The sequence below is a fragment of the Pseudonaja textilis genome, chromosome 3 (genome assembly GCF_049901715.1).
Source record: "Pseudonaja textilis isolate UNSWEBS1 chromosome 3, rPseTex1.2, whole genome shotgun sequence".
In the NCBI taxonomy this organism is placed as follows: Eukaryota; Metazoa; Chordata; class Lepidosauria; order Squamata; family Elapidae; genus Pseudonaja; species Pseudonaja textilis.
In genome coordinates, this window is record NC_141992.1 from 186,630,709 (window position 1) to 186,654,218 (window position 23,510).

Here is a 23,510-nt window from a genome sequence, read left to right on the forward strand (position 1 = left end):
ACTCGGAGGGCAAAATGGATGTAGCTAATGAAGTCCAACAGATACCGATCTGCTGCAAGTTCATAGGCAGCTAACCCTAATCCTAAGTGGGTTTATACTCCAATGGATTTTGCCATTCATTTAACATGGACGGGTAGAAAAGTTGGACTAAAAAACTATGCCTCCACGTAAACATACCGATGTGCTATGAATTCATTGGTGGCATCCATTTTGCTCCCCAAATTCATGGGCAGCTAACCCTAAGTGGGTTTACCCATGGACAGATAGAAAAAGGATGGGCTGAAAATCTCAGCCCCCTCCTATGTGTACCAATGTGCTTCAAATTCTTTTGCGATATCCCTTTTGCTCTCCGAATTTATGAGGCCTCACGCTAACCTTTTGTGAGTTTGCCGTCAAATTGGATTTTGCCATGTATTTGACATGGACAGATTGAAAAGTTGGTTTAAAAATCCCAGTCCCCCTCCTAAATATACACATGTGCTACAATTTCATTGGGAACATCCATTTTGCTCTCCAAGTTCCAGGGCACCTATGCTTAAATCTTAGTGGGTTTACCGTCCAAGGGGATTTTGCCATGTATTTAATACGGAGTGGCAGAAAAGCTGGGCTGTAAATTGGATATTTAATGTTTGAAGAATGAAAACTTCCAGCTGAGCCAACCTGAGGAAGCCTGTTGTTTGCTCAAGAAGCAGGTTAAACTTGTGGGGAGGAGTACTTGGATCTCAGTAACCTATTACTGAAAGGCAGAACTATCTTCAGATGCAAATATGTATTAATTGTGCCAGATGTAGAAGACAAGGCAAGAAAGACAACCATTCACAAGGAAGATGGAGTCTTCAGGAAATAGCCCCGAACCCCACAGGTAAGTTTGAGAATTATTCAGTGCTTCCTTAGTTATTCTGACTTCTTCATAGTTGTGTGTACCTAATGATGATTGCAGCCCACTGGGTAATTATTTAGGACTAAACTTCATCAAATATAGGTAAACTTGTTTCAATTAAGCAGGTGATGAATCTGGATGCTTTTTAATCAAATATTGTCCTTGATTGGTTTTGGGATGTGGGAATTCAACTGTTGTGGCTTTTAAATTATGATTTATTACTAGCATTTTGGTGAACTGGTAATTGAAATTTACTTAGTAAACTGTGGTTTTAAAAAAGAACGGTTAACATGTGAGTCCATCCTTACTTACTTTATAAATTTAATAATTCATTTTCTTACTGTATTCCATTCTAGCCATTTTCTTAACTTTTGAGTTGCCCATCAAAACTGGCTTGATTTAATCTACTTATATAGGGATTGGATTTATTTTTATATACAGTATATAGTATATGCAACAAAATATTCTGAATTAGTAAATATAGTAACTGAGCTTTTCAATTTACCTGACCAAATTACTTGAAAAACAATCCCTACATCTTGCTAACATTTACGAAATCTTCAAAATGCATGTTAAGAATGTTAAGGGAGTTTTAAATGTTGACTTTAAATGTGTAAATTAGGTATCTAAATATGAACATACATACTCTTAGTCATAAGGAATTTGTTCCTTTTTCAAGTGATTATTTAATAATGATTTTTTTTTATTCAACCTTCAACTTCCTGCAATAAATGATGGAATACAAATTAAATAGGGCTGTACACTACTCAAAGTAGGTTTCAGGATTCTTGATCTGTAGAATTCTGTTTAGAGAAGGAGGACAATGAGAAGAACATCTGGATTGTTTACAAATAAGCTTTGTTCTAATGCAGTGGTTGCCAATTGGTGGGCCGTGGACCACTGGTGGTCCATGAGAAAATTTTGGTGTCCACAGAGAAATGTCACCCCCAAGGCACCCTCCAAAGCAATTAATCCAGGCTGCGCAAGAACACAAGGTTGCACTGCCCACATGGCCCGCAGGAACACAAGGCTTGCATTGCTTGCGTTGCGAACAACATGAGGTAGTGAGGGGAGGAGAGGAAGGGTGGAAGTGGGGAACTTGCCCCACTCACCCCATGTGCCTGGCCTGACCACCGGGCTGCTTTTTTCCCACTTCTTTCTTCTTCTGCTTCTGGCTGTACACAGGAAAGCAGCAAAAGTCTTTCTTTTTCTCCCCCAAACTCCACCAGAAATGAGTCTTTGGGACCCTGCAAGGCATCCTGCTCCAAAAGGCTGCGCCAGTGCGACAAGTCTCACAAAGACTCATTTCTGGCCGAGTTTGGGGGAGAGAAAGAAAGACTTCTGCTACTTTTGCTGCTTTACTTGCATGAAGCCAAAACTAACACTCTCTCTCTCTCTCTCTCTCTCTCTCTCTCTCTCTTCCCTCCCTCCCTCCCTCTCAGGGAACAGAGTTGGAGATGGTATCCTGCAATTCCAAATAAAGAATGATCGATCGGTAGGAAATCAGGGTGGGGAGTTTTCCTGTAGACTTTTTGGGGGATTTTTCCCAGGGTCTCTGCTGCCTCTGCTTTTTCTGCAGAGACCCTGGGAAAATCCAAAAACAGTCTGGCATGACCAAAGGGCCAGTCCTGTGACTACTGCAGCCCTATGGGGCTGACTTTCCCACCAACATCGGGAAGCCACCGTCAGTCAAAATTTATATTAGTGGTCCACGGGATTTAAAAGTATGAGTTTGTGGTCCCTGAGGTCCAAAAGGTTGGCAACCCCTGTTCTAATGCAACTAATTTTCCTCACAATGACATGCTTTTGCATTCAACTGTTAATCCTTGGACTGCCATTTTGCTTCCTTTTGGAAGCATCCTTAATCCCCGAATGACCACAGGTGGTTCTTGACTTACAACCTTTAATTTAGTGACCGTTCAAAGTTACAACAGCGCTGAAAAAAGTGAGATGACCATTTTTTCACACTTATGACCATTGCAGCATCCCCAAAGGTCACATGGCAAAAATTGGAATAGTTGGCAACTGGCATCTATTTATGATGGTTGCTGTATCCTGCCATGTGTTCACCTTTTTGCGAACTTCTGACAAGCAAAGGTCAGTGGAGAAGTATGATTCATTTAACAACCATGTAACTAATTTAATAATCGCAGTGATTTACGTAACAACTGTGGCAAGAAAGGTCATGAAATGGAGCAAGACTCGCTTAACAACTGTCTCGCTTAGCAATAGAAATTTTGGGATCAACTGTGGTCGTAAGCTGAGGACTACCTGTAATCAATTCACTAGGCCAGGGGTCTTCAACCTTGGCAACTTTAAGACTTCAGGAATTCTGGGATTTGAACTCCACAAGTCTTAAAGTTGCCAGGGCTGGAGACGGAGACCCCTGCACTAGTCTAAATTTTTCAAATATACTTTGAATTTGTGAATTCTAGGAACTTTTAAAAAAATAAATGCTACAATTTTCGATGGTCAAAACAATATTTAACATTACTAAAATTAGGGAAATGCACTTTCCAAGACACAGCAATATATATTTTTCTGCTTGATTTATTTTTCTTTTTATAGTCAGCAAAGCTATGCACTAGTCCTGAAGTATGTAAGTGATGGAATGGATGCAATATTTTTCAGTCACAACAACTTTAAGATATATGGACTTCTTTTATTAATGGCTAGATAGGAAAATAGACGAGTAAATTATGTTATGGAAAGGAATAGTATGATATGTAAGATAATATGATGTAATTATGATATATAATTGAATATAAGGAAATGAATTGTTTGATCTCATTAGAGATTTGCTCAATAAGAAATATATACATTTTTAGTTGGGTCTAACAATGATACAATAATAACACAATATAACATAATATAATAAGTATAGTTGAGTTATGTAATATGAATGTATGTTTGGAAGGGAAAACCGTTGATATTGTGACATTACATGAAAGAAATGTACCAACCGACACACTGTATTTTGGAAGATGGCTTTATGTTGATGTTTTATGTTTGTGTTTGTTAGTGTTTATCTTTTCAAAAAAATAAAAAACTTTATAAAAAAGATGTATGGACTTCAATTCCATAATTCCCCAGCTAAATATCTTGCTGAGATTGAAAAACACTAGAATAGAGTATTCATCTAAAAGGCACAAGCATTGTCCAGGACTACCAGCAGAAACTCATAATCGGCTGTATTTTCCAGTTGGTGAATCGAATTTTGTTTGTGTTATGTATTAGCAGACTTACCTGCAATTCGTCAGTCCGTGGCGGTGGGAATTTTGAAGAGCCATCACTGGCCACAGCCGCGAGCAGCCCGACTATAACAAGGGCTGCCACGGTTTCTTCGGCGCTCAGTCCTGTACGGAAGTAAAACAGATTGGAATCATGCTGGTGTCCTGAGTCTCATTCCCGCGACTTAACAGTTTGCAGCATAATAAAACATTCAGAAGAAGTTTTATTCACATTAAAACTTGCTTCCGGTGTACAGTTGGAAGCAATAATGCAAGATATGGCCAGAATAATGGAAACAATTAATATCTGCATGTAGTCATTTAAAGCAGCTTAATAAAAACAATACCTGGAGATTACAAATTCTCCTTATAGTAGGCTCTTGCAGATATCCCAGCAATATTAATCCATTACTGTTTGCTTGATTTTTTGATTAAATTATGCGACAAATTGAATGAAAACTGGGTTTGAGGTATTTGAACTTTTTCCTCAGAAAAATTAAGAGAAGTGTGAAAAAGTATTTCAAACTCATTCTCCCAAATCCTGGAGTAGGGTGTTGTGAGCTGTATGCTTAAGGTGTATGTTTTTTTTTTTCTCCTTCGGTATCTACACAATTGGTTTTTCTATTCTATTATTTCCTCCTTTTTAAAGGCTAAGCTGCCAAGTGTCATCAGTAGTTGGGTGGTGCCTAAATTGTATAAAATAAATGAAAAGAATAAATAGAAATGGAGAGAGAGAGAGATTTGTGCTTCTGTGGTGCTGCATCTGTTTCAGTTCCTCTATTTTTAATCATCGGGGCGTGTTCTTCATATTTTTACAACATTAGGAAGAACTGCTCAGCCACCGGCTGTTCTAATTCTCGGGAACTGAAATGGTGGGATTGGATGCATATGTTCCAACTGTTTTGCACAAACAAGGCATTTGTTCTGCAATTGTGCTTTGAGTTGCCCCAAAAGCAAAAGGCTCAGCTGGGTGGGTAGCTCTTACTATAGCTGGGTATCAGCACCTTCGATCAGCAAGATGCTAATTTTTGTCCCCTATGGCTTTTGCTGAGATATTAATGATACAGAAAAGAGCAATAAAGATCATTAGATGACTAGAGGCTAAAACATATAAAGAGCAATTGCTGGAATTTGGTACATCTAATCTGATGAAAAGGAGGACCAAGGGAGACATGATAGCAGTGTTACAATATCTCAGGGGCTGCCACAAAGAAGAGGGAGTCAAGCTATTCTCCAAAGCACCTGAGGGCAGGACAAGAAGCAATGGGTGGAAACCAGGTGTGGGATATGACAGGGTTAACTACAGGTTCAGGGTTTGTGAGCTTCCCTGCATGCTGTGAGCCAGGTGCCTGTAAATCGTCATCAGCATGCTGTATGCAGAGACACAGCCTTTGACGCAGTCTTTTCCTGCTTTGGTAATTACAGCTGTGCCTCCTTTGGCAGCTGAAGTTGAAAAATCAGGAAATAAAGATCAGGTAAGAGCCCAGATAGGCAGGTGGGCAAAAACATCAGCAGACATAGAACCGGTTCTATGTCTGCTGCTCTTCAAAGCTACCGTCTACAGAGGTGGACAGAACCTGTAGAAACCCACCCCTGATGGAAACTAATCAAGGAGAGAAGCAACCTAGAACTAAGGAGAAATTTCCTGACAGTTTAGAACAATTAATATGTGGAACAACTTGCCTTCAGAAGTTGTGGGTGCTCCATCATTGGAAGTTTTTAAGAAGAGATTGGACAGCCACTTTTGGAATGGTGTGGTAGGATCTCCTGCTGGAGCAGGGGGTTGGACTAGATGACCTCCAAAGTCCCGTTCAACTCTGTTATTCTTATTTCAATGCTTATTTCCTCCTTCTGCCCCTCCTCCTCATTTATTTATTTATTTATTTGTTTGTTTATTTGCAGAAAAGGATTGTTCGCTGGAATAAAGATGAAAATGAAGAGAAAAGGAGACAAGGGGTTATTTATTGCAAACAAGGGAGCAACAGGTAAGCCTACCTAGTTTGAGAAGATGTCATCTAAATGAAAAGATGATATCCAAACGTTGCAGGGCAGTTGCTCCCTGGAGACATCGCATTGTTCTGTGCACAATAAAGAGCATGGTAACATGCTACGTTTGTACTCTGAACTTGGGTCTCTTTTCAAGGGAGGACCTTTCAAGCATCCGTAGAGCAAGATCAACAGACTATTTCTTTTGTGTGTGTTGAGTTACAAAGTTTGTGCCTTTTTCCGTGCTGATTCACCATACTCTTGAGCAGGAGATTTGAAAACTCAGACCCACCATTTATTAATTATTTATATCCAGCTTTTATCAATTTTTTATCATTAATTCAAAGTGGCAGACATACAGTATACTGCATTTCTCCCTCCTCCTGTTTTGCCACAACAGCAACCCCGTAAGGTGGGTTGGGCTGAGAGAGCGAGTGACTGGCTCCAAGTCACCCAACCACTTTTCATGGCTAAGGCAGGATTAGAACTCACAATCTTCTGGCTCAGTGGTGGGATTCTGTGGGCATGGCTTGGTGGGCATGGCAGGGAAAGGATACTGCAAAATCCCCATTCTCTCCCTACCCCACTAACCTGCTTTCCAGCTCCATTCTCCTGTGCAGGGCAACAAAAGAAGACCCAGCCAATCAGCTGGGACTCAATGGGAGGCAGAGAATAGATGGGGACAGGGCCAGTCAGAGGTGGTATTTGCCAGTTCTCCAAACTACTCAAAATTTCCGCTACTGGTGCTCCAGAACTGGTCAGAACCTGCTGAATACCACTTCTGTTCTGGCTTCTAAGTTTGCTGCCTCAGACTAAATTGGTCACTAGACCAGATGGGTACCTAAAACTGGTTCTCAGTTGAGACTCTTCTCAACCATTGAGAAGATCTGCTTAGAGCATTTCTTTAGTGCAGAAAAATTTCTAGAGCATTTCGCTAGCGCACAGGTTGGGAACTATGGTCTCTTTGTGAATTGTGGACTTCAACGCCCAGAATACAAAGCATGGCTGGCTCAGGCATCATGGGAATTGAAGTCCGCAACTCATAAAAGGACCATCGTTCTCCACCTCTGCTCTAGTGGCCTAGTGGAGTTTTAGATTAGAGGTGGACAAATATGTGATGGCTTGAGACCCGAGGTGGTATTCAGCAGGTTCTGACCAGTTCTGGAGAACCGGTAGCAGAAATTTTGAGTAGTTCAGAGAACCAGCAAATGCCACCTCTGACTGGAGATTTTACAGTATCCTTCCCCTGCCACACCCACCAAGCCACGCCCACAGAACCGGTAGTAAAAAAATTTTGAATCCCACCACTGCTTGAGACCTCAGTTAACATTCTTGGATGTCCAGGAACCACAAGGGTCAATATATGGATGCAAAACCCAGAAATCTTTAGGCCTTTAAAGGGAAAGAACAAAAGCCTTCGGGGTTTTTTGTTAGAATGTTAAACCTATTTTGGGGCCTAAACTATTGAACATTGCTTATCCAAAATGATCAGCTTTGATCAGAGAAGGTTCTAATAATTTGAAACAAGGGGTTTCTAGGCAGATATTTACCCTGCTTTAAATTGAATGCTCAAGCTGTCACACACAGATATGCAATAGTTAGATAATTATTTCTAAAACATCAATAATGGCAGGCAAGCTTCTCTGAAAGTCCTCTTGCTTATCAGAAATGAACTTTCTCAGCCACATGCAGCTATAATGGATTATTGCTTTAAAGCTCAAAAGTCCGCCCTGAATTTATCTACATTGGGTTTTTTTTTTCCTTTTGCGATTTGTCTTTTAGGGAGAGGAAGGAGAGAACTGCTGTATAGTTATAAATCTAAACCAAAACTAGCCGTCAAGGGGACTGATTGATTGATTGACTGACTGATTGACATGCCCACAGAGATGTCACTAAGAAACTTCCTACTTTCCTTTTAATTATGAGAAGATAAATAACCAAAATGTCATACAGGCTTCATTATTGACATAAGTGCACCAATGTGCCTACCGTTCCTGTCCTATTGTTTCTTTTCATTTTTCTTATATGTATCCATTTCATGCATTCATGACTATGTTTATACTTATACCTATTATCTTGTAAGCGATTGACCAATCAAATAAATAAATAAAATAAATTTAAAACAAAGTAAAATGAGGTAGAATTCATGCCATCCAAGCAACGTGATGTCTTTTTCATGTTTTGAACTAGACTTCCAGTCATAACACATATATAGAGGTCACAATTTGCACACTTTTACCACAAAATCCATGCTTTTAATAATATGTTGGCTCAGTGGCTAAGACGTTGAGCTTGTCGATCATAAAGGTTGGCAGCTCAGCAGTTTGAATCCCTAGTGCTGTGTAACAGAGTGATCTCCCGTTACTTGTCCCAGCTTCTGCCAACCTAGCAGTTCGAATGCATGTAAAAATGCAAGTAGAAAAATAGGGACCATTCTGGTGGGAAGGTAACAGCGCTCCTTCGGGTGTTTAGTCATGCTGGCCACATGACCACAGAGATGTCTTCAGACAGTGCTGGCTCTTCGGCTTTGTAATGGAGATGAACACCACCCCCCAGAGCCGGAAATGACTAGCACGTATATACGAGGAGAACCTTTACCTTTTTTATAGTAATAATAGTAGCTCGACTCATGACTACAATTGAGAATAAAATTTCTGTTGCTAAGCAACATAGCTGCTAAGTGAGGTTTGTCCCGTTTTACAACCTTTCTTGCCACCGTTGTTAAGTAAATCACTGCAGTTGTTAAGTTAGTGACATAGTTGTTAAGTGAACCTGGCTTCCCTATTGACTTTGCCTGTCAGAAGCTCGCAAAAGGGGATCACATGACCCGAAGACACTGCAACTATCATAAATACATACCAGTTGCCAAGTGTCTGAATTTTGATCATGCATCCATGGGGATGCTGCAACAGTCAGAAGTGTGAAAATGGGCCAAAAGTCACTTTTTTCCAGTGCCGTTACATCTTCAAAGAGTTACTATGTCAAGGTTCTGACTAATGAACTCAAGCAAATCAGATAAACCCCATCCCCAAGTATCAAATATCACGTTGGCCAATTAGGTAAATTGGCGGGTTCCCCAGGCACTCCTTCCCTGACCTTAACCGTTGCCAGTAGAGATGACCTTGGTTCTCAAGAGAAAGCTCTCTGTTGTGTCTAGTTCCATTCCAGCCTCCTTCCTCCTTTCCCCCTCTGTGTGGCAATTAAGGAACAAAAAAAAATGGCTGCTGCCAGATTCAGTTCGGAGTTGACAGTCAGCTCTCCCTCTAGTGAGTGAGACATATCATTGAGTTGCCTTTGCCCTCATCTTTGCTTGTCATAGGAGTCGGGCTGTCCACTAGTGAGCAAATTAAATTAATGCTTGGGTTAATTAGTCAGAACTTTGACACACTATACAACTAAACAAATACCACTCTAAACAAATAGCACTCTATAAAGCCTTAGTAAGACCACACCTAGAGTACCGCATCCAGTTTTGTTCACCACATTATACAAAAGATCTAGAAAAAGTACAAAGAAGAGCAACCAGGATTATTAGAGGACTGGAGACTAAAACATATGAAGAATGGTTATAGGAACTGGGCATGGCTAGTCTAGTGAAGAGAAGGACCAGGGGAGACATGATAGCAGTCTTCCAATATTTGAGGGGCTGCCACAGAGAGGAGGAAGGGGTCAAGCTATTTTCTAAAGTGCCTATAGGCCAGAGAAGGAATAATGGATGGAAACTGAGCAAGGAGAGATTTAACCTGGAAATAAGGTGAAACTTTCTGACAGTGAGAACAATTAACCAATGGAACAGCTTGCCCTCGGAAGTTGTGGGAGTGCCATCACTTGAGACTTTCAAGAAGAGATTGGACTGCCATTTGTCAGAAATGGTGTAGGGTCTCCCGCTTAGGCGGGGGGTTGGGCTAGATGACCTACAAGGTCCCTTCCAAGTCTGATTATCTGTTATCTGTTAAATGGCTGTAAGTCGAAGACTACCAAATAGATGGCACAATTTGCTCACAACTACCACAAAATCCTTATGTTTATGAACATTTATATATATATTTTTCTTCCACAGGGGAGCAGATACCTGAACATTTACAGCATGATGTTGTGAGTCATCAAGATAGCAAATCAGAAGATATACTGAATGATGAAACTGACCCTATGTGTAGCTCTGGAGTCTCAGCATCTTGGAGTAAAAGGTATATCAATAAAAAAATCTCTTCCCTCCCTAAATGCTCCTGTCTCTTGTTGATCTAGGCCAGAGGTGTCAAACTTGATTTCATTGGGGGCCGCATCAGGGTTGTGTTTGACCTTGTGGGGGAGGCTGGAGCCTGGCGTGACCAGCTCAACATCACTCATCAAAGGTCCATTTTCAGCCACGATGGCCTCCTGCAATCCTCTGCCAGCAAAAATGGAGTTTGAGAAGACTGCGTGCAGCCTGCCCAGGCTCCATTTTCAACTGCAATGGCTTCCTGCAACACTCTGCCAGTGAAAATAGAGCTCTGGGAGGACAGTAACCCTAACCCTAACCCTAACCTTAGACTGTCTACTATTGACCTCACCCCTTTCCTAAGAGGTCTGTAGGGGGCGTGCATAAGTGCACCAACGTGCCTACTGTCCCTGTCCTATTGTTTCTTTTTATTTTTCTTATATATATTCATTTCATGTATTCATAATTATGTTTATTCTTATACCAGTTATCTTATAATCGCTTGACAAATAAATAAATAAATGCACGGCCCTCCTGAGCTCCGTTTTTGCTGGCAGAGGCACTTCAGACCAGTCCTTCACTGTTTCCAGCGTGGGCCTACGTGCCAGATCTAAGCACATAACAGGCTGGATCTGGCCTGTAGGCCTTGAGTTTGACACCCCTGATATAGCCAAAGACTGGAAACCAGGAAGTTGTCGCTTTTCTCCATCATCTGGCATTAACTCTTAATAGGTGGAGTGCTTAAGTGTAAAGCCAATATGCTCGTGGAAGGTCTTAGTGGATGATGGAAGAGGAGAAGGAGGAGGAGGATGTGGAGGAGGAGGCAGAATCTATACGTTGCCATCTGAAGACAAACTTGCCTCAGATGAAAAATTGGAAAGGAACAGATCAACCATCGAGCCTTCGCTGTTGTCTGTAGAAAGAAAGTTGCTGACTTCAGTGCAAATTGAATCCAACCTTCTGTTATAGATCAAGCGACACATACAGCAGTATTTTTCATATATATGTGAGATTGATAGCTGTGTTATATCATGTAAGAACTCTTGGCAAGCAGGCAACCTCAGTGTTCCCGGTTTTATATCCTGCTCTTTGGGCTGATAACAGTGTGTCTGTGGTTAATATTTAAACACAAAGCAGGTGTTGAACAGGTGACTATGGTGACTGTGTCACTGCTACAGACTGAGTTCCAAAAAGGTGTTTTTCGGCATGCATGGGCATGAATGCAGCATCTGCCTGTTTCCCTGGAAAAGATGCGGCTGCTTTAAAGAGCTGGAGTGGCTATGTGTTGTATTCCCACATGCTCTGCCTGAATTACTTCCAACTTATTTCCAAACTATTTCCCAGTTCTGCAGATGTTCTAACAGTAGTCCTTGATGAACAACAGTTTGTTGAGTGACGGCTCAAAGTTACTACGGCACAGAAAAATGTGACTTATATGACTGTTTTTCACACTTATGACCGTTGCAGCATCCCCATGGTCACATGATCAAAATTCAGATGCTTGGCAACTAGTTCATATTTATGACCATTGCTGTGTCCCAAAGATCCCCTTTTGGGAACTTCTGACAAGTCAAGTCAATGGAAAGCCAGAAACCCTTAACAACCGGGTTACTCATTGATTAACTGCAGTGATTCCCTTAACCACTGTGGCAAGGAAGGTCATAAAATGGGGCCAAACTCTCTTAACAAATGTCTCACTTAAAAGCAGAAATTTGGGGCTCAATTGTGGTCGTAAGGGGAGGACCCACCGTCATTATTGTGATCAATGAATGGGCAAGAATAGGCAGTATTCCCATATCAGCAAAATATTCTCTTAAGAGTAACTGAGCAAACCAGGGATGAATGTTACTTAAAGTTTCTGAGTAAGGCAGATTCATCCATCCATCCATCCATCCATCCATCCATCCATCCATCCATTCATACATTCATACATTCATTCATCCATTCATTCGACTTAGAACTTAGACTTAGAATAATTTTACTGTTATTGCACGTGCTCACAACCAGCAAACCGGTTGTTAACGTAAATGCAGACCACCTCTGTCTAGAAGCCAGCACCCAGATAAGCAGGGATCGATACCCAGCAAGCAATCAAGCTGCAAACAATAACCTAATCAAGGAATTACCAAGGAAAAAAAAACCACATCCCTACCAACACTGGGAGGGCAAACTACTCTGTATAAACAGGTTGCAAATCCCATAGTGATGTTACCTAATCGGTTTGGAATTTTTTACTTGGATGGGCTTCATTCAGAATGTCCATAATATTTTCAAAAACTCATCTGTTTTCTATTATTCCATTCACTATTATGCTGAATGCAAGAATCACTAACCTACTAATTTCTACTTTCATATATATCTACAATTGCATAGATGACACCAATTTATAATTTTTCAATATGCATCTTAGCATTTCTGTTCATAATTAAACCTTTCTGTGTTCCCAGTTGATGAAGGAAGGAAGGAAGGAGGAAGGGGAAAGGGAAGGGGAAGGGAGAGGAGGGGAAGGAAGGAAGGAAGGAAGGAAGGAAGGAAGGAAGGAAGGAAGGAAGGAAGGAAGGAAGGAAGGAAGGAAGGAAGGAAGAAGGGAAGGAAACACTCTTCTAGCTTTCTGTGAAGGTCTGATTTATACAACATTTTAGCCTAGAATAGTATGTTCCGAAAACTCAAGTCATTGCAGACTTCATAGATGAAAATATACTAAACGCTCATTCTAAGTAAAATGTTTGGGCTGTCACATTCCAAAAACAGAAGTCCCTCCAGCATTTTGCTCCTAGAATGGATGGCTTTATGCTCTTGGGAGAAGATTAACACAGCACTCTCTTGTTTGTCCTCCATATTAAATCATGTTCAGGATGATAGTGCCTTTAATAGAGAAGGTCATCTAGATGCACCATGTATAGTAGTGATTGATCGCATTTTCTCCAATGCTGATTAAAGTTCTCCAACCGACTGAACAATAGGACCTTTTGAATGCTGAAACCTGACATTGTTATGAAATGATGGTTTCTCTCCAATGTCGTATAACATATGAAGCCATCAAACCTCATAATTGCTGGTATTATTTAATGCCCTTTACACCGGGCTCCCAAAGTTTCAGGAAGAGATTTTTTCTAGCTCTTTTGGGAATGAACTTGAAAATATAGTTTTGGCTTTGGCTTGGCGTTTTGAGTGAACATTTTTGCTATACATGAACCAGACCAAAGTTGATTCTCCTAAGAGCCATGCTTAGAACAATATATGGGAATCAGGCCGGGCCATAAATGCTTTAATTTTGAAACTTGGATTATTGTCAATGTTGTAAAAGTTCTCTGAATAACTTGCAATTTTAAGTAAGCCCTATGTCTAAGTATGGAAATGGACAAATTATATGATATGAGACTTGTTAACAATGTAAACTGTAGCTTCTGAAGACTGAATGCTGTCTTTATCTTCTAAAATGGAAACAGAGCCAAGCTGCAGTCGAAGATCCATGAAACGGAAATGAGGGCCCAGAATTATCAGGTAAGGTACAAAATGATGGCCGGTGTCTTTGATCAAGGACATGAACATCCCTTTCGATTTTGCAGGAGAAGTAATGGTAGAACCTGAAGGTGGACTGAAACAGAGGGATCAACCTAGAATCCCTATGTAGGCACAAGCAAATTGAGTCTAACCACCTTGAGTGCTGTTGACCTTTAGCCAACTCTTACCAGGTCCTGAGTATTAGTTGAGAAGAGTCCTGTACATAGGCTTGTAGCAATAAAGCAGCTAATTGAAGCTTCACTGACACCACCATGGTGGTGCAGTGGTTAGAATGCAGTACTGCGGGCTACTTCTGCTGACTGCCGGCTGATTGCAATTTGGCAGTTCAAATCTCACCAAGCTCAAGGTTGACTCAGCCTTCCATCCTTCCGAGGTGGGTAAAATGAGGACAATATAAACCGCTTAGAGAGGGCTGTAAAGCACTGTAAAGTTGTCCAATTCTTTGCACAGCTGACTTCATAGTGTAAAATTATAGTGATCTTTCATCCCATAATGATGGAGCAAAGAGTGAGACACCAGCACGGTGCTGGGGTCCAAGCAAGAGTAAAGGAAACTCCCCCAACCCAACCAAGGGTCAGTTCAGTGACCAATCAGGATTACAGGTGTGACCACATGACATGAACTACATTTCCCATGATGCATTAACTACATTTACCATGAGGCATTCCGTTAAAGGGACAGCTCCCAATTCTAACTTAACTATCTCAATTCTCAATTACCTATATACTGTCTGGACAGCACACGGTATATAAATCTAAGTGCTATTGCTATTCGCCTGGTCTTTCCCGTCTGACAGATTTTGAGTCATATTTGAATTGCGTTCTTGCAGATTGCCATAACCATTATTGAAGCACGGCAGCTGGTTGGTGAGAATATAGATCCGGTGGTGATTATAGAAATTGGGGATGAAAAGAAGCAGACTACAGTCAAAGAAGGAACCAATACACCATTTTATAACGAAGTATGTAAACTGAGCTGAGTGGTTAGAAAACACACAAGGCCAAGCTCGTTTGCTTTTTGCTTTTTTTTTTTTTTAGTAAAATTGAATAAAATGGTTTTAAAAGGCCAGCTCTGCCATCTGTTGAAGGGATCTTCTTCCCCATTATATTATATTAGAGTGATCTGGGTGTTAGGGTAGAAAACAGGTAGTCCTCGACTTATGTTTGTAATTGAGTCTGGAATTATGGTTGTAAGTCATGTCAGTCATTAAGCCGGTCACCACGTGACCATCCTTGATTTTATGACTTCTTTTTTTTGCAGTGGTTGTTATGCAAACACCTTGCTCGTTAAACGAAGGCTGCAGTCCTTAAGTGAATCTATTGTCCGCAGTGGGCATTTTTTTTTTTTTGCCAAAAATTAGAATTAAAGACCAGTTTCCCGCAAAAACAGTCAAATCATGTGACCGTGGAGATAGGGAGTAGTGCTCAAAACTTTAAATCTGGGTTTTATATATAGCCCTGGGGATTGTAATTTGTAATTTTGAATGTCACTAAGCAACCAGTTATAAGTCAAAGACTACCTGCACATTCCAAGATATCTTGCAAATGAACCTGCTAAAAATGTTGCTAGAGTTTCACTAAGCTTCAGTTCCCAGTTTTCTTCCTTTAGGAGAAGGACTTATCGTTTAATTTAGGGCTCAAGTGAAAAAAAAATCAGAAATTAGAAATCAATTCTGTAATAATTAAGATGATAACAATAAAGGCTTCCTCTCAGCTGGATGAGAATAAAAGTGATGGAGAAGTTGGAATTATTTTTTCCCTCTGTGTGATTCTCTCATGTTCTCCTATGTGGAAAAATTTAAAGATATGAAATCTAAAGATACTCTTCTGTTATACTTATGTTTTTGGGTTTTTTTTTTCCTTCTCAGTATTTTCTATTTGATTTCACTGGGCCCCAAGTTCATCTGTTTGACAAAATTATCAACATCTCTGTAAGTATACACATCTTGGGCAGACGGTTAATTTGTTGTTTGAAAATGGTTGTGTAGGAGAGAGATAGGTTGTACTTATAAAAAATAAAAATTGACTGGACTTTATGTTAATACACAGCTCAGGTATGCCTCTTTAACATTATTTCTGATTGGAACAACCTATTTTCTTCTCCAGTCTATTTTCTGTTGGGTTCCTTTGTTTTGTATTGCACATTTAAATCAGCATTTAAGTTTGGGCTGTCAAGACCAGGCCTACTTTATAGGAAATAAGACAACTTCACAGCCAACATCCAAAATTCATGCCTCTTTTCTGACACAGTTGTAACTTGTTGGAAGAAATGTCCATCTGGGTTCAGTTCCAAGTGGGGAGAAAGACACTGGGAAAATGGAGGCTGTTTGGAAAAATGGTTTGATGGTGGACAGGACCACATGCCTTGGAGCTCTTGGGTAAAGAAAAAGGGAGGACGAAGTTGAGCGTGCCTGGGTTTTATGCCCTATCTGGGCTTTGAACTCCGTGGGACACGGGAAGAGTATTCTGATTGGTTGCTGTCAGAGGTCATAGGTAGCTTTGTAGGTTGTCTGTGTGCTAAGTGTCAGGGCTCCGGTAGCCACCCCCAATTTAAATCATGAATCTGTAGCTGGATCTTTCTGAGCTTAAAGAAGATTTATTAGGAGTGAACATGCCAGTGCTACCTGGCCGACTCTGAGACACATCATTCATTTCACCCTTGGTTGAAACTTGGTGGGCGGTGCAATGAAGGGCAATCCAATGGCTCTGCATGAAGGAGGTAGCTCTTTGTTATGTAGAATAGACTGGCCCAGGCCTTAATGGCCCATTACTAAAGGTCTCTCTGAGTTTCTACTTCTCTTTTAGGGGAAATGTTCTGTCTTTTTAATATGTCCTAAAATATTTCATTTTTCTAGGAGAGGGATGTTTGCAAACTCAAAGGGTATGGAGCTTTTAAAGGATTAACTGATTGATTGATTCTAATGCATTGATAGTAAATATGAACAATCTCATTCCTTTTTAGTGGCCCTTGTGACATTACTTATAGAATCAGAGGTAGAATCACTTTTCATGTCTTCCTTCACAGGTTATGCACAACAAACTTCTAAAAAGTTTATTGATTGGCTCCTTCAAAGTAGATTTGGGAACTGTTTACAATGAACCAGGTAAGCAAGATATTTTCAGCAATTTTAAATAATTTTTTTCTGCTGAACTTGTTGCACTTCAGGGCTAATTCGCTTAACTTGCAATTAAAACAAAAAGCAAACAAAGCAACTCACTTCTGTATTGTGTAGATTGGTATTCACTGCTCATATTGAATCATCTATGTTAAGGTTGCCCCTGATAGTGGACAGATTTGGATCACAACTTTTGCTATTTTAGAAGTTCGAAAATAGGCACCCAACTTGATGTAAGACAGGACAATATTCCTAGGCAGAATATTTACATTGCAATTAACACAAAGGTGATCATAAACCTTCAGAAACAGAATTACAAAGATTGGTTTCTCTGAGCTAAAGTTCACAATGAGATTTAATATCATTTCTTGACTTCTGGGGAAGATATGTCAATTGAAGATGTAAGTGGAGGCAATGACTACAGCAAAGATCAAGCAGTTGGTGAATGCTATACACTGGTTCCTTGGAATCTCTCCTGGATAATGGTAAAACAGGAGATCACCCACATGTGGCCCGGTGACTTATCTTGGAGAGAAAACTGCAGGATAGTGGTTTTCCATGGGATTGAGTGCCATGGGGCTGCTTCCTAAACAACCTGAGAACTTATAATTGGACATCGATTAATAACAGGGGAAAAAGGGGAGCTTAATTGCATATTTTTCACACCACACTGATAGATAGATAGATAGATAGAAAGATAGATGATAGATAGATAGATAGATAGATAGATAGATAGATAGATAGATAGATAGATAGATAGATAGATAGATAGATAGATAGATAACCTTTATTGTCATATTTTACTGTGGGCACACTGGCACACATTAAAAATGAAATTCTGTTGTCTGCTCTCAAAAATGTACACATACATAACATGCAGGGTATGTGCTTCACTACCTGTGCTTCACTACAAAACTATGTGATCGGGAAAATTTTCGGGAGGAAAATAAGGGGGGAAAATTATGCCTCTGCCTACCAGCATACATTGATATTCATCTGGCTAGCATGCTGTCAGTGTGTGAGAGAGTTCAGGGCTGTTTGGAAACTGAAACAGTATTTGCTGTGTGAGCAAGAAGGAGACAGCAAGGAGCCTGGGCATGGCTTAGCTGAACTGCAGTTGGAAGAGATTTCTTTTCAGGTGGGGAGGGGAAGTAGAATTCCTTAGCATCAGAGCGTGTTAATCTAATCTAATAATATAGGAAATACTAATGCTCTGATGGTCATTTTTGTTAGTGAGCACCTAGAAGCCAAGAGGAACATACATGCCAAATTTCAAGTGTGTAGACTTTATGGTTCTGGAGATTTTGTAATGATGCGGAGTGGTATTTATAAAATACGTGTGTTATATATGTATATAATATATATGTTATTGTATTGTCGGAAAGAGGAAGCTTGAGAGTTGACAAGGCTGATTATATAGATCAAAACTGTGACCAAATCTGGATGTTTTGCTTCAGATACTTCCTCCCAGAAGGTAACAAGGTAAACAGATTCTCCCTTGCTGGAATCCTTTTAGCAGGGATCTCAAAACGACTGCTGGGTGCTGTTCTCATGCTTATGTTTTTCCAGGTCATCAGTTCTGTGACAAATGGGCCATTCTCACGAATCCAGCTGACATTAAGACAGGAGTCAAGGGATATCTGAAATGTGACATCAGTGTGGCAGGGAAAGGAGACACGATCCAAGCAGCTCAGAAAGGAAGCAATGCTGAAGAGCAGATAGAAAAGTATGACATCACTTCCCTTCTTCTCCAGCTGACTCTTACCTTCCATATAAAGGAGGCAGCTGCCATGCAAAATAATGGAAATCCTGCAGGAATAACATGGGTCTTAGGTGGTGCTTGACAAAAATCTGTCTCAGCTATGGTTGCACTCAGCTTGCATTCAATTAAAGAGTACCTTGGAAAAAAAGCAGTCTTAATTGCTGCAGAATTCTTGGGATTTTATGGAGAGAAATTTTGATGGTTGCATTTGGGTAAAATAAAGATGCATTTCATTTTCAGTCCCATTCTGAGATATTACTGATCATTCCTCACTAGATTGGAGGCATTCAGATTGGCAATTTAAATTTAAATTTAATCAGCAAGCATAAGAGGCGGGATGGATCTGCGCTAAAGGAATTTAAACTCTTTCAAGTCATGGTCATAATTTGAACAGAAGGCCCTCTGGATTTCATTAATGCCTGTCCAGTGTTACTTATTATATTTTATTTGTTGAATTTATGTTGCTGCCTATTTGCCCATGACAACTTGTGTGAATGGTGTCTTTAGCATAGGGTTTCACAACCTTGGCACTTTATGATGTGTGGACTGCACAGGGCTGACAGGGGAACTCTGGGAGTTGAAGTTACATATCTTAAATTTGCTATGGTGGCACAGTGGTTAGAATGCAGTATTGCAGGCTAATTCTGCCGATTGCCAGCAGTTCAATTCTCACCGGCTCAATTCTCACTGACTCAGCCTTCCAGTGACAGCAGGAACTTGTACATTCAGATTTGCAAGATTCCATTAATGGAGCCTTACAATAAAGCAGAATTAGCAGACCTTTCATCTTTCCTGAGCCATAATGGTACAGTGGTTAGAATGCAGTATCAATCCTGACTGGCTCAAGGTTGAATCCGCCTTCCATCTTCCTGAGGTCAGTAAAATGAGGACCCCGTTTGTTGGGAGGAAATATGCTGACTCTGTAAACTGCTTAGAAAGGGCTGTAAAGCACTGTGAAGCGATATATAAATCTAAGTACTATTGCTGTTGCTAAGGTTGAGAAACACTGCTCTGAACAAATAGACACAGTTGTTCCAAATTCAACATTCCAATTAGACTTGGCTTTTTTAAAAAAAAAAAATCAAATTTTGATTTAATGTAGGTTTGAATGTAATAAATGCAATTAAAATTCCATGAAACTACTGAATTAAAGTCACTTGATCCTTCTTTGCCTAGTTAATAATTTTCTCCTATGGATCCATTCATAATTGGCAAATTTGAACAGTTTTGGGCTGCAGCCAAGGGTTCATTAAGCATTGAGTATCTTGGATATATGCAACCGTTTGTGTGGAATTTCTTTGCTGAGTTTTCTTCACAAGTCAGCTTATCTATTCCTTTTCTTTTCTTCCATTTCCCTCCAGAAACCTCTTGATTCCGAAGGGATTTCCATCAGAAAGACCTTGGGCTAGATTTTATGTGAGAATCTACAAAGCCAAGGAGCTCCCAAAAGTGAACTCCAGCATCATGGCTAATGTCACAAAAGCTTTCGTAGGTGACAGTAAGGATCTGGTGGATCCATTTGTGGTTGTCATGTTTGCAGGTCAAAGGGTAAGTGGGCACATACAAGGGTTACCTTTCCTGGGTCAGTTGGTCTCTTACAGTCTTTATTTATTTTTTCTTGTTGTCTCCTAATGGCTAAAACTGCATAAAATTTTAATTTAGCTGTCGTGAATTTTGAAAGGTTATATTAACAACTTTAGCAATTTGTTTTACAATGTTCGTTTACTGCCCTAAACCACAAGACTTTGGGTCATACATAGTAAAGGGAAAAAAACACAATGTGGTCAACATTTCCCCAGCATCTTTCAAATATGTATTTATGTCAGTATTAATCAACATAATAACTAATCTTACTGTAGGCTAAGTGCCCATTCAAATGAGGCTGAATCTCTCAGAAATGTTTTACTAATCTACTTAGATCAGAGGTGGGGAACTATGGCCTCTTTATGACTTGTGGACTTCTACTCCCAGAATTCCTGAGCCAGCTGGGTTGATAAATGGAATCACGATTCCATTCATTGTGAGAATTCATGATTCCATGCTGGCTCAGGAATTCTGGGAGTTGAAGTCCACAAGTCATAAAGGAACCATCGTGCTCCACCAGTGTACTAGATACTGCAGTGAACAAGGGGTTGGATTAGATGAAGTTTTAACACTTCATCTGATTCTATGAAACAAGTGGTTTACAGAATTTCTGGAATTACAGAAGGTTTGGGGACAAATGAACCTCAACAATGGTGATGGGACCCTTCACAGATCCTACCTAAGTATTCAGACTGGATAGATACAATCCATGTGACTCCTGATACATCCTGGTGCTCTGCTGTATAGGCTTTATTTGCAATAATAATAATTGGTCCTGGTAGCCTCTTGGCCACCGCTCCAGCAACCTCAGAATGAGTGTCATCTGCTGTATCCTGTTCCAGTTCCAACTTTGACTTGTCTTCAACAGCTGCTCCATCAAGAGCACATTGCAGTAGTTCAACCATGTGGTGATGAAGGCATTGTCCTGATTGCTTTCCCCTCTTTCTTTTTCACTTTGTTTAATGAAAGTTTAGCAGATAACTCCTGTGAACTTCCTAGAAAACTAAGACATTTGCTTGCACAACAATTATTTCAGGATTCAGTTCTGCAAAAAGAGGGAGTGCATTGCTATAGAATGTAAGGAAGGTTGTACCAAAATGCCTCTCCTATTTGTACAAAAGCTACAGCTGTCTTCATCTTTCAGGACTTATACCATATTTCCTTCTTCATCACTCTCAGTAGGATCCCATGTAGATTTCTACCTGTGGGTAGAAGAGCACTGGGGTTTAGTACTATTTCTCATGAATATCAGAAGGAAGGAAGGAAGGAAGGAAGGAAGGAAGGAAGGAAGGAAGGAAGGAAGGAAGGAAGGAAGGAAGGAAGGAAGGAGTTCTATGTTAGAGCAGGGATCCTCAACCCTGGGCTGTGGCCAACTATGGGGTCATGGCCTATTCGGAACCAGGTCACATGAGCAGATGTAATTCGTGAATGGCAGGCCAGTGGGCGTGTACGTGCATGGTGCACAGCTCATCTTGCACACATTGATCTGGGCACGTATGAGCCTGCCCACAGCCTGTGTTAGGAATATAAGTCACCTAACAGCTATTTCGGTTAGAAATATATAAACCAGGATAGACATTTTAATACTGCCCCTTTAAGGGAATGCTAAAAACTGCAATTGGGTGTGGTTACTCAAACGGCCATAAGATGGAGCCAGAAACCTGGGTTGTTTTAGTCTTAGTCTCAGAAGAGAGTGTGAGTAAGTCTCTGTTTCCTTCTGTTGGAGAGTATTGAAGTTCCATTTTTCCTAATTGACTGCTATTTCTGGATTTGATGTAAGTCTGATACTGAACTGTTTTTGACACTGGGATTTGTTATTGGATTATCCCTGGACTAAAAATGGACTGCCTTACCTGTGAATGACTTTGGACTGCCTATTTTGAACTTTGCTTAAACCTTTCTGGAAGTAAAAACCTACATTTACTGTACAGTGTATCTGTGTTCTGTGTGTGTATTATTCAAACACTTCTCTCAAATACATCTCCCTGTATGCGCTCATTCTCCTAACGGGGAATTACCTCAACAGCCTGCCACTTGCCCAAGTTGAGCTGTGTGCACATATGTGCACCGGTCCATTGCTTGCACAGCCTAGTTCCCCTCTACCTCTCGGCCAGGCTGCCAAGTCACAAAGATTGGGGACCACTGCATTAGAGAGTATTGTTCCCAGCTAGAGTAGAATGGATGTTTGGTGGTGACCTCCTTTAACCTGTCTCTTTTGTTTTAGGGGCGAACCACAGTGCAAAAAAACTGTGCGGATCCTGTGTGGCATGAACAGGTTGTCTTTAAAGAAATGTTTCCCCCATTGTGCCGGAGACTCAAAATCCAAGTATGGGACGAAGGCAGCATGAATGATGTGGCTTTGGCAACTCATATGATAGATCTGAAGAAGATCTCAAATGAGCAGGATGGTGATAAAGGTAAAGGGACAAATACTTCTCTGGTTAAAAAACAAACTCAGGATGTAGAGGTGTGATGAAACTGTGGATAATCTTGGGGAATGAGGGGAAGAGATGCTGCCTAGGAAACAGTCAGAATAAGAGAAACAGGAGCCCCCAGTGGCTTAATGTTTAGAGAAAGAAACTTAAGAGTGGACCTACCATAATAGATCAAGCAGTTAAAAGTGACAGCAGGAAATTTGTACATTCAGATTTTCCAAATTCCATAAATGGAGACTTACAAAAAAGGAGAATTAGCACACCTTAGTTTCAATTGAGAAAATTTCTAGAAGCCTGGGACTCTGACAAATCAGCCATCAAGATCAGCATAGATGAACTCCAAGCTTACATCAGACCAACAATCACATAAACAATACCCCAATCAAGAAACTGCCAAAGAAACAAACAGCAAACAGAATCCCTAAGATCACCCCACCAACACTGACAGGCAAGCCACTAGAATATAAACTGACAGCAAACTGTCATGCCCCTGTCGGAATCTGATCCAAGGAGGAAGACGAACAGCTGACAGGGAGTGGGAATGTGGCTCCATTGGCTGGGAAGGAAACTGGGGAAGGGCAAAGTCCGTCTGGGCAGAGCAGGAGAGAAGTAGAACAAGGGAGAGGGAGTTCAGAGGAAGACCCAAGCCCACCCCGTCTTCATCCTTGGGCACGCATGGAGGTACGGAGAAGAGAGCAACATGGGTTGCATGGCTTACAGGGGAAGAAAGGACCCTGATTCCCTTCATTAGCCACACCTGGCAATGAGAGTTTAAAAGAGATGCAAGCTGGGTGC

The 23,510-nt window shown here is 40.7% G+C and overlaps 1 protein-coding gene across 2 annotated transcripts in view; it reads left to right on the forward strand.

Annotated features, from left to right (window-relative positions):
* The first annotated feature begins 737 nt into the window (after window positions 1-737).
* Window positions 738-23,510, forward strand: part of FER1L6 (fer-1 like family member 6) — a 94,726-nt gene continuing 71,953 nt past the window's right edge. For both annotated transcript variants that reach the window (XM_087931681.1, XM_087931682.1), the window contains exons 1-10: window positions 738-862; window positions 6,013-6,095; window positions 10,157-10,283; window positions 13,744-13,798; window positions 14,649-14,780; window positions 15,687-15,749; window positions 16,844-16,922; window positions 18,504-18,660; window positions 20,058-20,244; window positions 22,505-22,697. In XM_087931681.1, the coding sequence (XP_087787807.1) occupies window positions 828-862; window positions 6,013-6,095; window positions 10,157-10,283; window positions 13,744-13,798; window positions 14,649-14,780; window positions 15,687-15,749; window positions 16,844-16,922; window positions 18,504-18,660; window positions 20,058-20,244; window positions 22,505-22,697 (1,111 nt within the window). In that variant the 5' untranslated portion in view covers window positions 738-827. The remainder of the gene's footprint in view (window positions 863-6,012; window positions 6,096-10,156; window positions 10,284-13,743; window positions 13,799-14,648; window positions 14,781-15,686; window positions 15,750-16,843; window positions 16,923-18,503; window positions 18,661-20,057; window positions 20,245-22,504; window positions 22,698-23,510) is intronic.